Raw genomic sequence first — 18,187 nt, 5'->3', positions numbered from 1 at the left:
AAGGAAGGAAGGAAGGAAGGAAGTAAGGAAGGAAGGAAGGAAGGAAGGAAGGAAGGAAGGAAGGAAGGAAGGTAGGTCATTGAGAAATCAATTTAAAAAAAATGAGAAATCAATTAAATAAAGGAAGAAACAAAAGAGGATCCTCACACTCAGACAGGGATGGTGTCTCTGCATCCTTTACTCAATTCTTATGCAACATACATGAAGCTCTGGCAAATAGCTTATTTGTTTGCCTGGTAAACTGTAATCTTACATGACAAGACAGATGTCTCATTACTAGATGTGATGCATCAAAGTGCTTTTATCCATGTTGTCCCTTTATAACGATCTGGAATTTAATCCTGGACTTCAAACCCCTATTAGCATCAGTAGGAGGTTCATGGTCCAAGACTTCAAAGGTTTGCAACCTGGATATATGTTATGCAAATAGCTAAAATAATAGGTCACAAAGCAATATTTAAACCAGGCTTTATAAGAGAATAAATCATGGTAAGTCAAGAAGGTCACTGTGAGAGCTAATATAAAATTAATGTCTCCACAGAATTGACAAGGTGCTCTGTAAGTGCAGCACCCCTCGCTCAGATCTTCACCTTCTGACTTTCTGAAAGACTTTCAAAAGTCATATATTTGGTCACCCTTTAAAATCTGCATGCACCTCTGCCCTCTTAATGATGACTTCACTCTTCAAATGCTAAATGTGCCGTGCTGCTTCTGTTCTTAAGAAGTAGCAGTAGCCTTCTCCCTTTATAATGGTAGTGTCCAAATTCCATGTTCCTTTGCGTGTTATCACTAACAGGAACAGAAAAATAGCAAAACAGGTCATTAGTCCTGTGATACTCCTCCCCTAGAGACATTTGATACTTTTGCAAATTACAGATCTTATGCCTGTATTATCCAGAAAGTCAGTGAGCTTACAGATAGATATAAATCTCTCTTGCACCTCCCCTCCTACTGCTCACTCACATTGGCCAGTCCACTGGCAACTCTGTGACACGATGATTAAATAATTCCACCCCTCCACAACATAATTAATCCAAAATCATAGCTGCAACCTGTTATCACTATACCACAGGTTACCAACAAGATTAGCAACAGTGGCTCTTTGGTTATTTTGGCTGTTAAGGAGCTTCTCTGAAGTTAAAACATCTCTGAAGTTTAGTATAAGTTACAGATGATGCTACTGAGCAGAAGTGTACATTTATGTTTGAAAATTGGGTCTGAAATCATTCATAGTTTGTAACACGTCACAACTTATCCAATGTGCACTGCCCTTTATATCCAGCAGATAAATATTTGTGTAACTCTGAGGACTGAATAAGACTTGATATTTAACAAGTTGTAGTATTTTATTATTTTATTTGCTTAGCCCCAACCTTATCTGCCAAAAATAGCCTTTTTAACAGAAGGCTTTTCCAAGATTAGCAGGATAGGTTTATTTTTCAAAAAATATTTCTCCCAACCGAAGAAATTTAAGGGAAGGGGTGGTGTGTGTGTGTGTGTGTGTGTGTGTGAAAGATATGCTAAAATAATGTTTGATGCACCTTCGAGTGTTTTTGAGTATTATGAAGCAGGCATGAAAATTATGATTAAAAATGGAAAAATGCCTTCTTAAAGAAAGGAACTGGAGTGTTTGCCATGAGTTTCCCTATTTAACAGTTAATTTGTTTCACTTTTTAAATAAAGCTATGCTTTTTTTTTTTTTTTTCATGCAAGCTGTGGCCCAGATAACACAGGACCACGCAAGTGTGCACAAAGCAGACAGTTTCTGTCACTTATTGAATATTTATTCTCAACATTGTTGTTTCCTAAACATTGCTGTGACACAGCTACAAAGATTTGAGACTCTCAGCTCAACTGTTAATTTTACAGTGATTGACATTTTGTTCAGCATTGTCACAGGAGCTTGTTGGCTGAAGTGTTTGCTAATGTACAGTTCAGGGGTCAGAATTCACTAGAACTTGGCTGCTGAAAGAGACACAATGTCTCTTAGTTCTGTGCACTTCAAAGGGTTATGTTCACTCCTAGTGAAATACATATTGAAGCACTGAGAAAGAAATGCTATGTTAGGTAAAGTTTTATTTCTTGATACTATTGTTTGGAACATTTCAGGCAATAAATAATTTAACAATGAAAAAGTAATTTGGCACCTTGAACTAGAGCTTGTTTATTTTACTTCCTTTGAGGCTAAGTAAAATTTTTTGTAATGTCCCCATTGTCCACAATATCTTTGTTTGAACAATTCTGCTTAGAGAATAATTCCTCTTCTTTGTTTTAAATAATTGTTTTATCACTATATTTTTCAAAATGTAATTTACAATAGGAACATTGGTTTCTTATGAATTTTGGTTAGACTGCCTCATCAAGGTGGAGGATCAGTTAGCATTGCAAAGAAAAGCATTCTGCTGCAGTAAAACTTCCTTAGAAGGCACTATGGAACAGGCAAAGCAAAGAAGTTTATTTCACCGATAAAGAAGGTTAAGTTAGAGACAGCGTACTCCAAGAGAAAGGAAAATGGATGGAGTATTTGAAATCCTATGCTCGCCATGAGCTCTAGGCAAGTTCTGCTAAGCTTTCTCATTTTATTCCTCCTTTGGCTTTCTTGCGTTCCTATGTAACTACCTGATGGGGCCTGGTTCCTACTATTTCTTTATTAATATTTTGTTAATACAATCTTAATTATAATTCTAGTCTATCTTAAAATAATATGAATAATAAGAAAAAATAAACTCTGTTTTGAAATAAAACATTCAAAACTAAAATTGTTAGGAAAATGTCCAATTTGAATGAAGCAAAGAACACAAGATGTGCTACAACCAATGAAAGAAGCTACACTATGCAAATCCACTGCACTTGGATCATGATCCAGCTCTTCCGCTATCTTGTGCCATTCTAGCTGGGCCATTGGTACCATTTATGCCAGCAAGGTCAGTGATAAGTATGTGCTACTTGGACAGTCCACACAAATTGCCTGGCTATTTTCTTTCAGAATAACTGTGGTTGGAGTTACAACTGCCTTCCTGATGACTCCCAAAACCCAAGAAAGCCCAGATAAAATGGTCAGAAAACAGCAAACTCCAGGCACTTTTAAGAATTAATTCTTGAAAGTACTGAGAAGTGCATCTTGCTTACCCTCAATTTCTGCATATTAGCCGGATTTGTCTGTATCTTTATGAATTCAGATAACTGGATCATTACTGTTTAGTAAGTGTCAATTCCAGTATAAAAGAATTCTATAAATTATCTGTTTAGGGAAAAATATGACAAGATATAAAACATGGAAGGAGGAATGTACCTGCCATTTCAGATCATATAAGTGACAGGATTTTATTGTCTGTGTTTAATTTTCAATTCTGACCAAAGGTACCACACTGAGAAGTGCAGGAACACATAACAAAACAATTTTAAAAAACCTACTCCTGCAGTACAGAAATGCGGGAAAACTTCTGACAAAATTTGTTCATATAAGATTTTCACCGGTTTTAAAGAAAGACTAGATCAGCTAATTAGATGAGAGCTGTTTTGTATGAACTTCTGAAACCAATCACTTATTGTACCACCCTAAACCATGAACATTACTACTCTAATTTTCCATTCTGATAGTAAGATATAACCAGGGAACATAGAGTAAGCTTGCAAACTTTTAGGGGGCAAAATAATTACTTTCTTCCGAATTTGCAGAGTCCATAAGTGAGACACTGGGTCTTAACCACAACTGATGTTTTTAGATTTGAAATAAATACTTGCAAGAAAGACTGTTAAATACAAAATAATGTGTTTTGTATCATCAGTAGTGACATGTGTAACTGAACAACCCTGCATGCTAGTTGGAAATTCTATTACAAAACTAAACAGGAAAATGTATTTCTAAATAATTTTTATTATAAATAGGATGTCTAAATCCATAACTGTACTGCAGTAGCCCATTGCATTTATGATATATTGAATTATAATTTAAAAATTAAAGATTATTAACTTGAACAGAATGCCTTTGGTGACTTTAAATTGAGGAAATCAAAAGCTTTCAAGGTGTTCCACTTTAAAAGACAAGGATTTCTCTCAGTTCCAGATCATCTGGCTTAAAAATGTGATTTATATCACAATAAAACCATTGGATAGTTACATTCCCAACTGCTAACATATACAAAACCATAACATTTCATTTGATATATTCATTATGATTTTTTGATTCACCATCAGCATCCCATAAACCACTGGCTTGACTGACTAAGGATCCTTAGCTTTTAACAAGCCTATAAACTATACTTAGGCTTCCTAGATAGCTCCTCATGTATCTTGTCAGTGCTTAATGCATTTTCATACTCTGAACAGCAGTCAGAAGAAAGTTAATTATGAAAAGTCCACCTATTGGTTATTTAAGAGCATAATATAATGTTATTTTATTCTGTAACTTCAATACAAGGTTTATACAAAGCCAGGTCTTCATGTGAGTGATGGTGACTTGCCATAAACTAAAAGTAATTGTGAATAACTGGTAGTAATCTCTTCAGTAATTTGGCCAAATGCTTTCCTGTTGTAAAACACTTGATTTCAGTGAGTGAACACTTGATTAGATGTGAAGTGACTGAAAAAATAAAATAAAATCTTGTAACATGGTAACCGCAGAGAGGAAATTAAGATTAAAGCTTTAGAAGACAAGGAAGTAAAGTGTGAAAAGACAGAGAAGGTGGAAAGACTGATTTGGATCATGCTGAGAGCTTTAAATGGATTTTTTTTTTTCCTTTTTTAACCAACTCAGTGGCAAAGACTTAACAGGATATTTAGGGGAATAGATAGCAGCAGGAAAAGGCCAAAGTCACAAAGAAAATTGAAACAGGCAACATTAATGTGAAATATTAGTAAATTTTTTATTAAATTTGAAGATGAAAACACAGCTTCACACAGTTCAAATGGCACTTTATGGAAGTTCAGCAAAATCAAGTGGTTTAACATTGCTGGAAATTTTAAGAGTCTAAAGCGCAGTTCTAAAACTTCTTAAAACATGATGACACATGGGCTTTTACCATGGACACCCAAAGTTTTGACACAGAAGGGTTGCCACTGGGTTTGCAGAGGATTCCCTTCCACTAGCAGTATTTATAAATTAGGGGTTAATAAGTATTTTTATAATAAACATTCCTAATTACAGGCAATTTATAAAGAATGTAGCAATGACAGAAGTATGAGTGGAGTTTTGAGTAGTCCACCCAACACATTATAGGACACTGTCTGCTCTGTCATTCCAGAGGATGCTTCAGTGTTCTGCTGCTTGTTCTACCTTCTGTACATACAGCACCTTCTGTTCATACAGCATACACAGCCTCTGCAAACTGAATGATCTGCTTGGAATTGTACAGTTACTGGAATATTTTGCCACTGATATTTATGTATAGTATTTTATGTAACAGGAGATTCATTTTACAAGACTAAAAAAGGATTTTTTTTTTTTTTACATTGACTTCTTTGCTGCTGGGGAGACCCAATCAACCTGCATGAAGCAAGTGAAGCAGACAAAGCAGAGAGCTGACATGTCAGAGAGGCCCAACCAAGAAGAGACAAAAATCAAACTCAAACTGTGAAGCAAGTTTGGCAATGCTAGATGCCCATTGTGACTGAATCATGTAACAGGAGACATAGGGATTCTACCACTAAACTGAGCAGTAAGTACCTTAACACTCTATACCTTTTAATTTAAGTTCCAAATCAATGGATTTCCTTAAATAAACTTAAAAAAAATTAATATTTTTAACACTTAGTTTTCCCTGCAAAACACTGGTCTGGTCCTAAGTTAACTCCAGGATATATACGGGGACAGAAGTATTATTGCAGATCTGTAAGAAAATACCTTGGAGATGGATATTTGCTGTTTGTGAATTGGTGTCTTCATTTTTTGGGGCAACTCTTCAAAGCAGCTCCAATAGGAATATTCAAGATTTGCTAAATCGATTTCCCGTATGAACAGCACCTTACAACAGAATGTCATTTCTAGGGAAGAACTTTTTGCATTTGATAGATCATTTTGTTCACTTTTGATTTTTTCTTGTATTTTATCCACTGGTTGGAAATGTTTGTTTGACTTGCTCTTGGTCTTAAAGCTTGCCTTCTACTAAGCAGTCTTAAGGTGATCTGATACACACCAACTTCTATACGCTACAGATAGATGGGAACACCTCCATTCCTATAGTGTCTTTAGGCACAGAAAAGAGAAGAGGTAAATATTGGGTGATGACACTACAGAATGGAGAATTTTTCTTCATCTGGCACAAGCTCATGCTGTTTCTGCAAATAGCAGGTAGCATAGCACCCTGAGAACAGTCATACTCATGACAGAAGTGCTGACTTCATTTTTGTGCTCCGGGGGAAGCCACAGGAGATCTGCAACTACAAACCTTTTCCCTGTGATCACAGGAGCACTTACTGTCAAACCTCTGTTTATTCCCAAAGAAAAGGGTGGAGTCTCTGTTTCCATGTATTTAATTGCAATCATTATCACAATTATTTGTGTGGATTCAGGAACCTCCAACCATATCTGGTTAAGGATACAATATAGAAATGATCTGTTCCTGAAGAGCTTCTACTCTAAACATATCACTAAAGACAAGCCACTAAAGAAAACCTGTAAAAACAATCAACAAATATCAGATGGAAGTTGCATGAGAAAGACAGAACGTAACAATAGCTATGAGCAGCATCATATACAATTAAGCACAACTGCTCATGGATGAATGTCTAATTTATAAAGCTTCTGATCTCACTGATGTGAGTTAGCAATGCTCTGAAAAAGTTTGTTGTAAGGGGCTTGGGTACAGAAATGTCAAATTTCTGGATCCCAGTCAGCCTTAAGCATGAAATAAATTGTGCTGTAAGACTCTGCCCTGCCAGAAACTATGAATCTCTCCTGAACACACACACATGGGCTGAAAACTGAAGTAGCACTTTATACTCAGAAAGTAGAGTCTGGTAGTTTAGCAATGGTTTCAAGACCATAGCTTTGGACTTAGAGAGCTAAGTTCCAACTCAGACAACTTCAGGTGCCTTCATATCTTTTCATTATGATCTCTTGGGAAAATGCAAGGAAGAATTTGAATGAGAGCTATATATACTTTGTTTTTCTCTCACAGTTAATAGTTAAATGAGACATATTTTGAGAACTGCACATGAAAAGTAAAATACTGATATGGTACTAAATATCACTGTTCCATATCAAATCATAACAAAATAGTAGCCTCTTCTCATGGAAAATCTTTACAATAAAACTAAAGCACAATTATGTTATACTAACAAACTACTTATACTATAAAATTTTATTATAATTAAAAGTAAAGTAGACCTGAAAATAAATACAGATTCAAGGGCTTTATTCTGTATTTGCATCATGTTTCACTTGCTAATGATGAAAACAGAAGGCAAAAGTATACTCTCTCAGTGTGCTATTCCAAAAGTGCTTGTCTGCCAAAATCTTGCAGATATCAAGAGAGTTTAATCTTGAGATTAGTTGCAGACCCACGGGGATAATTTACTTTTACTGGATTTACTACTAATAAAACCAAACAAAACTAACACTCTTCCAATTTGGTGTGGCTATTTTCACATGTGGCATACTGATACTATTCAAACCAAAATTTCCTACATTACAGCAGCAGCAAATGTGGTACTGAGATTCTAGGAACTATTTAGTCTAAACCAAAACCACTACCAAAACCAGTGGGCCCTGCCAGTCCTGCTCTGGCAACATATTTCACTTCCAGGGGATTTTGGCTTTGTAAGAGATTCAGATTAAAGTAGATCCTCAATGTCACCACCACCCTCCCAGGAATAATTCTGACCTGAGAGTATTTCTCCAGCCCAGTTTACCTTGCCATCACCTGAAAACATGCAGAGGTTCAGGTCTCGGGCTGCAGGGAGTGCCTGAGCTTGTCAATCCTGCCGGAGGGCAGCAGTGACAGCACCTGTGTGCGCTGTGATCAACTGGATGACCTGCTCAGCCTGGTGGCAGAACTCAAAGAAGAGGTTGAGGGATTAAGAAGTATTAAGGAGTGTGAACGGGAAATTGACTGGTGGAGTAACACCCTAGCACTCCTGAAGCAACAGGAGCTAATGGAAGCTCCAAACGAGGCAGGTAATCCCTCATCCTCTTGCTATCAGGCAGAAGGAGGGGCACTAAGAGATGAGGGAGGCTGGAAACAGGTCCCTGCTCAGGGAGGGAGAAAAATCCTCTCCCCACCTCCCTCCCCCTCCATGGTGCCCCTTCACAACAGATTCAGGGCCCTGAAACTTTTGAACAAAGAAGAGAAGGAGGAAGAAAATGAGACAAACGAAGAAGACCAAGGTCCACCAAGGCCAGGTCACTTCAGACCAGGTATTAAAACCAGCTCTGAAAAGAACCCCAGAAGAGTCATTGTAGTGGGTGACTCCACTCTAAGGGGTGTCGAAGGCCCCATATGCAGACCAGACCCTCTTCACAGGGAAGTCTGCTGCCTCCCTGGGGCCCGTGTCAAGGACCTCACAGCAACACTCTCTACCCTAGTGAGACCAAAGGTTTACTACCCTCTCCTGTTTTTTCAGGTAGGTAGTGATGACATCACCAGGAGAAGGCCTAAAGTAATGAAGAGAGACTTCTGGTCCTTGGGAAAACTGCTTAAAGGGTCGAGGGCACAAACTGTTCTCCTCCATCTCTTTGGTTGGGGGGATGGATGAGGAAGATTACAGGAGAATTCAGCAGATGAATGGGTGGCTCCAAGATTGGTGTTACCATCAGGGCTTTGGATTCTTCAATCATGGGTTGGTATACAGGGCACCTGATGTTTTGACATTAGACAGGATGCACCTGTCCCAGAGGGGGAAGGGGATTTTGGGGCAGGAGTTAGCTGGGCTCATTGATGGAGCTTTAAACTAGATTTGAAGGGGGAAGGGGCAAAACATCGGCCCATCTGAAGTGCATGTATACCAACACACACAGCATGGGTAACAAACAAAAGGAGCTTGTAGCCACGATGAAACAGGAAAATTACGATGTTGTTGCTATTACAGAAACATGGTGGGATGTCTCCCATGACTAGAGAGTGCCAATTGATGGTTACAAGCTCTTTAGGAGGGACAGACAGGGAAGGAGAGGTGGTGGGGTGGCTCTGTATGTTAAGGACTGTTATGATTGCTTTGAGCACAGGTGTAGTGAAGACAGGGTTGAGTGTCTTTGCATTAGAATCAGGGGGAAGGCCAACAGGGCAGATGTTGTAGTAGGTGTCTACTATAGGCCACCCAACCAGGACAGAGAGATGGATGAGATATTTTATAGGCACTTAGGTGAAATCTCACGATCGCTTGCCCTTTTTCTTGTGGGCGACATTAACTTCCCACACATCTGCTGGAAATATAACACAGCAGAACGAGACCAGTCATGGAGATTCCTAGAATGTGTGGGAGACAACTTTCTGATGCAACTGGTGAGTAAACTGACCAGAGAAGGTGCCCTACTGGATCTCCTCTTTGTGAACAGAGAAGGGCTGGTGGACAACGTGGAGGTTGGAGGCCAACTAGGGCACAGCGAACGTGAAATAGCAGTTTCTCTATTCTTAGAGAGGTCAGGAGAGAGCTAAGCAGGACTGACATCCTGGACTTCAGAAGGGCTGACTTTGACTTGTTTAGGCACCTGCTTGAAAGGATCCCCTGGGAGACTCTCCTGAAGGGTATAGGGACCCAGGAAGGCTGGGCGCTCTTTAAGAAGGAAGTGTTAATGGGTCAGGTGCAGGCAGTCCCCAGGTGCTCTAAGAGAAGCCGATGCCAGAGAAGACCACCCTGGCTGAACAGGGAGCTTTGGCTGCAACTCAGGGAGAAAAGGAGAGTTTACAGCCTTTGGATGAAGGGGCTAGCCACACACATTAATTACAGAGAGGCTGTGAGGCTACGCAGGGTGGAAATCAGAAGGGCTAAAGCCCAACTGGAAATTAATTTGGCCTCTGCAATCAAGGATAACAGGAAAAGTTTCTATAAGTATGTCAGTAGCAAAAAAAGTCCAGGGAGAGTCTCTATCCCCTGCTAGATGCAGGAGTAAATTTGGTAACAAGTGACAAGGAGAAGGCTGAGGTGCTTAATGCCTTCTTTGCCTCAGTCTTTAATAACAAGGTTAGTTGTATTGAGGGAATCCAGCCTCCTCAGACAGAATACAGAGACTGGGAGAACAACCCCCCTGCAATCCAGGAGACAGTCAGTGACCTGCTGCATCACATAGACATGCACACATCTATGGGACCAGATGGGATACACCCAAGGGTGCTGAAGGAGCTGGCTGAGTGCTCACCAAGCCGCTTTCCATCATTTACCAGCAGTCCTGGCTGACCAGGGAGGTCCCGACTGATTGGAAATTGGCCAGTGTGATGCCCATCTATAAGAAGGGTCGGAAGGATGATCCCAGAAATTACAGGCCTGTCAGCCTGACATCGGTGCCCGGGAAGCTGATGGAGCAGCTCATCCTAAACACCATCATGCAACACATGAGGGACAACCAGATGCTCAGGCCTAGTCCGCATGGGTTTATGAAAGTCAGGTCCTGCCTGACAAACCTGAACTCCTTCTATGACAGAGTGACCTGCTTACTGGATGAGGGTAAAGGCTGTGGATGTAATTTACCTTGACTTTAGCAAGGCTTTTGACACCGTTTCCCACAGCATTCTCCTAGCAAAAATGACTGCTCAAGGTTTGGACAATCGCACACTTCGCTGGGTAAAAAACTGGCTGGATGACCGGGCCCAAGGAGTTGTGGTAAAGGGAGTTAAATCCAGCTGGCAGCCGGTCACGAGTGGTGTCACCCAGGGCTCAGTGTTGGGACCACTCCTGTTCGAGTGCACCCTCAGTCAGTTTGCAGATGACACCAAGTTGGGTGGGAGTGTTGATGTGCTCGAGGGTAGGGAGGCTCTGCAGAGAGACCTGGACAGGCTGGAGCCATGGGCTGAGCCCAACTGGAGGAGTTTCCATAAGGCCAAATGCCGGGGGCTGCCCTTGGGCCACAACAACCCCCAGCAGCGCTACAGGCTTGGGGAGGAGTGGCTGGAAAGTTGCCAATCATAGAGGGACCTGGAGTGTTGATTGACAGCCGGCTGAACAGGAGCCAGCAGTGTGCCCAGGGGGCCAAGAAGGCCAATGGCATCCTGGCTTGTGTCAGCAATAGCGTGGCCAGCAGGGACAGGGAAGGGATCTGACCCCTGTATTCGGCACTGGTGAGGCCGCCTCTCGATTCCTGTGCTCAGTTTTGGGCCCCTCACTACAAAAAGGACATTGAATGACTCGAGAGTGTCCAGAGAAGGGCAACGGAGCTGGTGCAGGGTCTGGAGCACAGGTCGTACGAGGAGCGGCTGAGGGAACTGGGGGTGTTTAGTCTGGAGAAGAGGAGGCTGAAGGGAGACCTCATCACCATCTACAACCACCTGAAAGGAGGTTGCAGAGAGCTGGGGATGAGCCTCTTTAGCCTAGTAGAAAGTGACAGGATAAGAGGCAATGGCCTCAAGTTGTGCCAGGGAAAGTTAAGACTAGATATTAGGAAGCATTTCTTTACAGAACAGGTTGTGAGGCGTTAGAATGGGCTGCCCAGGATGGTTGTGGAGTTCCCATCCCTGGAGGTGTTCAAGAGTAGGGTCGATTTAGAGCTTAAGGATATGCTGTAGTTGGGAACTGTGCTAGGTGAATGGTTGGACTAGATGATCTCCAGGGTCCTTTCCAACCTAGATGATTCTGTGAGTCTGTGAAAACAAAGGATGGTGTGGAAATGAGGAAATGAACAGCCAAAGGTAGAAGGGCAGAAGCACTCTTAGCCAGCTTATTCCAGTGTAATGTTCTTAAGGATCTATGTGTCCTTTTCATTTGTTCATCCACTATCTCCTTCCTTTTGAGCACTTATATGAAATGGCCTTTCTAGCTATGGAGAGCTTCTCTGAGCTCCCCCATCTTCATTCAGCTTGTGATTCCACATTAGAGGGAAGTGTATTATTTTACTTCTAAAATATGTTACTAGGTGCACTCATGGCACCACACATGTATGCACAGAAATGTGTCCACAACTCAGCTATATAACTGAAGGTATTTTAAAATCACTGACCACAGACCAAACATGTACAGAATTGCTTACTCAAGAATGAAGAGTATGCATAAGAGAGGCCGGAGAAGACAAATTAAAACAGAAAATTTGAGTTTTTCAGAACTGCAGAACTGCAGTTACTTGGTTCTGATAGGAAATGAAACTGGGATTGTGAAAACTTCTCCACAGACCCCTCTTCAAGTGAAAAATCAAGGAAAAAGTGACTGCATGCTATACCACATGTCCTCAAGGCCAGAAAATAAGCCCTGCTCCATGCTGTTTATTACCATAGATGTAACCAATGAACAATCCCTTACAGTGGTGGAAGAACCTTCTCTTGCTGATAGCTCGTGTTGTTTTACAGCTGAAATAGCAAGAAAGAAGAAATCTATTCTGACCACACACATTAATGCACACATACATATCAGGTGACAGATGAGTAACTTGAGTTACATCATGGATAATTTTCAGACTATTATTATTATTGTCAGAAAAACAATGGAAATTTCCTATATTATCTTTACTTTCCAGACATTAATTATTTAGGTTCTACAAATGGACTAATATAATGAGAATACCCCATTTTTAATACTTCTTTATGAACTTCTAAAAGACCTCCGTTACCTTCTGTCTTCTCACTTAGTGCCAGCAGAAGAAAGATATTTTTAAAGAACTGTTTCTAGATGTTTGTGTTAAGTTGCAGCTATACTTATCTCCTGTTCCAAATTACCAGATGCTTTCCTTTCAGCTTCCATTTTGACAACTTTAGGACTGCATATCTATGGGTTGCCTTGATGTGATACACAAATGTCTTGCCAAGTGCTAATGCTATCAACAGAGCACTCTCTTGTCATGTTCTCCATCATGTCACTGCTATATAATAAGCTACAGTGGGCTGGGCAGAGATCAAGACAGTGGGGCTTAACACATGCCTTGACATCCTGATATGAAATCATCAGTAGCAACTATTCCCTGATATCAAAGCCATTTATTAATAAGTACAATATTATTTGTGTAATACTGTACAATATTTAACATGGCAGTTATCCTTTTTCTTGAAGTGTTAGTAAATATTATTTTCTGCTTCTTCTCTGTCTAGACTTGTAGGCAACTTCAAAAAGATTAATCAATTAGAAGTGTCCCAAGTTTCTACTTTGAAGAAAATTATGAAAACAGTGTTTTAGGATATTTCTTTATCAAAATTATTATACCTAAACAAGTGTTAATATTTACAAGAAGATAATATGGACACACAGTAATGATTTTCTAATATTGCTTGTACCTCTCCTTAAATGTCACTGCTCATTGGATAAATAAGTAGGTTATAAATTAGGTTATAAAAAGGTTATTATTTATTTCAACCAATCAACAGTCAGTTCCACACATAATTAATTTATAAATCTATTATTTAGAAACCTATAAATTATGCTTTTTTTATAAACTTCAAATACCCAAGTCTGTATCAACATAAATAGAATGTGATATAAATGGACACATAATGGATATATGAATGTATGTATGTGTTCATTTTAACTCTTGTAACTTTAAAACAGCATTATTAGCTGCTTTTGAGTATCATAGCCTCTCTATTGCCTAGTATTCAATTTTCTTATAATTAAAGGTAGTTCAAGAGCAATTACAAGATTTATCAAAAGGATCAGCCTCTATCCCTGCTGAAATCAAAATCAACCTTTTTATTTCCCCCAACTCCCAAGTTCTGCAAACCCTTGCCAATATTTCAGCCAACAATAACTGTCACAGTGACAAGACTGAACAAGAAATGCCCTTCACCAGAACCATTTCTTTGACTTAGGGTGAAGGAAGAAAAGGAATCAACAGATCTGGGGATTAAAAGGTCCAAGTGAATTGAAAGTTTAATCATTATAAAACCAGGATATTTGGATGAAACTCTGTTTCACTGGAGATTTCTAATACATTTATTCACAAGCTTTAAGTTATTTATCATTCAAACAACACTGTGAATAAAGGAACTGGTTAAAGTCAATTTTGAAGTTGGAGAGCTAAATAAAAAGCTCATGGCCACACAAACATGTAAGACAGAGTGGAATCTCCACTTCAGGTGCCCTAACTCAGAGGTTTATAATTTAGTCAAGGACTTCCCATTTTTATTGTCATCAGACTTTATTTCTAACCCTTATCCACGCAATATTAGCAAACACACACAGCAGGTTTGAATTCTTTACCATTAACTCTTTCTTCTTAATTAGATGCAGCTAGATGGAGTGGCAATTCCCCAACAGAATTTATGAACTTGAAATGTAATTAACCCTTTTTCTGTTCTATTTTGCTCTAATGTATGATACAGAGATCAGTACACAGAAAGGAATCAGTTGCAGACAAAAATAAAATGGAAATCTCAACTGCTGAGTCCTGGGGGGAAACAGCTGAAAGGCAGGAGTTACAAGTTAGTTAAAAGAAAGATAAATTATCACCTGAGGATAAAGCACTGGGGACGCTGCTCCTGGAATAGCATGTGGTAAGCTCTTTCAGCACAGGAAAATATATGTGGGGGAAGTGAGGAACACAATTTTCCAGAGTTACTTAAATAAAGCTGGGTGACCTGAAAAATTGTAGAAAATTAACATGATCAATACATTTCAAAGTAATTATGTTTCACCTCCCTAATCCTGGGTCGTTTTTTTTAAGCTTTCTAAGCATCATGAACAGAATCTCTGTATGTATATGTGGTACCACCACAGTATCTATGAAGATTTTAACTAAAGAAAACAGAGCTGTAAGCACTGAAGACCTAATTAAGATACAAATTTAAACATACCTAGAGGACTCAACAGTACTGGTTTGTGCATTGATTAAAACAAAACTTAGTAAGTTACTTTGTTATACCTCATATTTATAGTTCTTCAATGTCTTCACTTAAAAATCTTACAAAATGAAATATTCCCATGAAGAGTTGAAATTGAAATCAAAGGCTTAAGTTCTAAACTAAGTAGTTTACTACATGACAGAGTAGTCTCCCACAAATACTCTATAATATAGAATAACTTCCGTGATACACATAGCTAGCAAGGCGTACTATACTTAAAGCTTAAGTATGAGTAGAACCAATTATCTACTACTGAAATCTCATTTATTTCTGAGGATATCCTGATGCTCTTTCAGCTAATATCAAGCAGATTTTCAAAAAATTAGATAGTCTGCTACAATTCTCTTCTTTCAGAATAAATATAATAAAGAAAATACAGAATGTGATTTAGATTGTGAGCAGAAACACCATATCATTTTACAAATATCCCTAAATAAATAATTTTACATTCCTTTTAATTTAGCTTTTATCAGACCTTCTCATGGGTTTAGAAAATTAACAAAGGCTTTACAGAAATGCACGGCAGCTAGGGTACAATTAGAACACTAGGAAGCATCTAGAATGATATGGAATACTATCACTTAAACAACTAAATCACCTCCTTTCCATCATGTCCTCTTTTCTCAAACTATTTTCTCTAACAGCCTTTCTACCACAGTGTGATTTTGTATTTGTTCCTTTCTCCAAACTAATAATGCCTATGCCCTTTCTTGTCCCATGCCTGTCTTAATTATTTAGACATTAAACTGTTGAATCTTGGGGCATCTAGAGCTCTGTGCATGAATGAATCCTCCACAATACATCCCTATTCTCATTCTGGCCATTCAAGCTACCAGATTAAACAAGATAAAATCCACACTGGCTCTCAAGGAATCATTTCAGCATGTCACAAAGGAGAAAGAAACACTTTCAAACACATGCTCATTGTATAATGTTGCATTTTGCAAGTTTACATATTTTCCTAACACATGAACTTCAGGAACATATTTGCCCTAATCAGACACAAGTAAATTCTGCACAAATGTAACAAAGCAGGATGACTGTACCACAAGCACTTCTACAAACAGTTACTATGATGCTTTCAAAGTGGCATCTGCATGTTCCTAGTAGTATAGTGCTACTGTAATGTACAGTATAGTATAGTACAGCATATTTCCATGTAAAAACATATTAATATTATCATCTAGCAATTGTATTCAACTATATACAAAGCAATGTATATCAGTCTCCATTAATGTATGATTATGTCATCTCAAAGTGAATATTTGCTTATAAAAAAATTTATTTTAGAATTATTTTATTAGAATTAAGTGTGGGAAGTCAGTATAGGATAACAAAATAAAGATTGCTGAGATGTTATGAAAAGTGTTTCTAAAAAAGACAAGAAAACCTACAGTGTTGCTGTTATTGAAAAATGTACATAATAACCTTTCCCTTGTTTCATCCTGGTTTTAAGAATAGCATCATTTTCTTTTTTTTTTTTTTTTTTTTTGACAGCTAACAAACCACATGCCTGAAACAGAAATGCTAACTAATGAGGCACATCTTATAGCATGTCAGTGTCTACTCAGGAATTGACATCATCAATTATTACTTTCATATACAGACCTTCAAACACTTACAGACTTCAGTATAATACCATCTAAGTTTCTACAGCATATTTGAGCATTTCAAAAACAGAGAAAATAAACCTCATTTGAAACCGTGTTTTTTTAATCACCTGTGTAATACCAGCCTAATGCACAATACCATGCAAATAACAGTGATGGAGTAAAAGCAAAGATCATCCAAGGAGACCCAAACAACTACAGGAGACCCAAACAATTACAGGACAAGAAGTGTCTCATGCTAAACTTGCTAAAATATATCTATCTCAGACAGGTCAAGAGAAGATGCAGCAAACATTCAGGGAACATTTTAATATGTAAGGCCACCACCTAAATTCTTTTTCTTTACAGTTCTCTCCTGGTGCACAAAATCATGTATCTAATGTAAAATACATAGTGACAGGAAAAATACCATCATCTAAAACCCTGGGAATGATGGATTATTTCCATTTCTAGAAACTAAATTTAGACTTCTAACTTGGAATCTGCTGCTCCTCCCACTGAATGTCACAGCATTTCTTTCTCTCATATTTACTAGTGATACACACAAAGCTACATGACATAGCAAACAGCCATAGACTACAATTTGATTACCAAATTTTGAACCCTTTATAATTCTTGGAAACTAAATAAACATATTTGAACACTCCCTAGCACAACAGGGAGTCTGATCTCTGTACAGTAATGTGATCTCAGTGCATCAACAAGAAAATAACAGGGAGGGGAGAAGTAAATGAATAGTTACTTTAACACTGTCTCTAAAATGGCTGAGTGAGGATGAAGGAGAGATTAAATCCTTTGAATTTATGTTGCTCACACTGATCTACAAAGTCCACTTAAGTTACTATCAGTGTCTAGGTACTGAAACGGTAAACCTCTTGTAAATAACTGGTCTGTCTCGTAAGTGGAAGTTTAGAAAGCTAAGTGTACTACTATTCAAGACAGAAACACCTGAAGCACTTCTTAAGAGGCCTTGTGCATGACAGTGTGCACATGCGCTCAAGTCCATTTGCCCACACACTGCCTGTGCCCAACACAAGCTGCGTCCCTACAACTGCCCCAGTGTAGTGCTAAGTGCTGAGCACTTTGACCTCATTGCCTGTACCGTGTCTGACCGACTGAGTGGCCTGATGTGCAGCACAGGCAGCCATTTTGAGCCTTTCTGCACCATTTAAGGTTGTGATCTCCATCATCATGTTTTGGGCAAGGGGGGTGTAAACTCACACAACCACTGTATGAAGTATGTGTCTATTTTTGCAAGTCTGACTGTGGCTGAAACCATCAAGGTCATGTTATACATCAGGAATTACTTTTAAACAATTGAAAGTGCTACTGCTTACACAAAATATTAGCAAGATGGCTGTTTTACAAATAAGACACAGCAAAAATAGTGGTATCTGAAGATTTTTTTAAAAATTTTCTAAAATATTGAAAATAAGATGCTCCCAACATAAAAAAGGGCATATATGTTAATTAATCTTAGTCAATTAGCCCGTGAAATGAATTATATGAATCCACTGAAAAGACACATTTTAAAGAAAGAATGCTTACCATGGTAGAATAAATAGGAAGTTCTTTAAATGGGTTAACAAGCAACAGTATATCACCAATGTAGGTCTGAAAAAAGAAGATATAATTGCTTGATTAAGCAATAAATTAAATCTTTAAGGA

At 38.6% G+C, this 18,187-nt stretch overlaps 1 protein-coding gene across 1 annotated transcript in view; it reads right to left on the bottom strand.

The window, feature by feature from the left end:
* Positions 1–18,187, bottom strand: part of MYO16 (myosin XVI) — a 313,979-nt gene that overhangs the window by 165,698 nt on the left and 130,094 nt on the right. The window contains exons 12-13 of the mRNA XM_026845772.1: positions 18,068–18,133; positions 14,518–14,645 (exon numbers count right to left, since the gene is read on the bottom strand). Coding sequence (XP_026701573.1) covers positions 14,518–14,645; positions 18,068–18,133 — 194 coding nt within the window. The remainder of the gene's footprint in view (positions 1–14,517; positions 14,646–18,067; positions 18,134–18,187) is intronic.

The sequence above is a fragment of the Athene cunicularia genome (assembly GCF_003259725.1).
Source record: "Athene cunicularia isolate RWA chromosome 1 unlocalized genomic scaffold, athCun1 chr1_part1, whole genome shotgun sequence".
Classification (NCBI taxonomy): Eukaryota; Metazoa; Chordata; class Aves; order Strigiformes; family Strigidae; genus Athene; species Athene cunicularia.
This window is presented reverse-complemented; position numbering and strand designations above follow the sequence as displayed.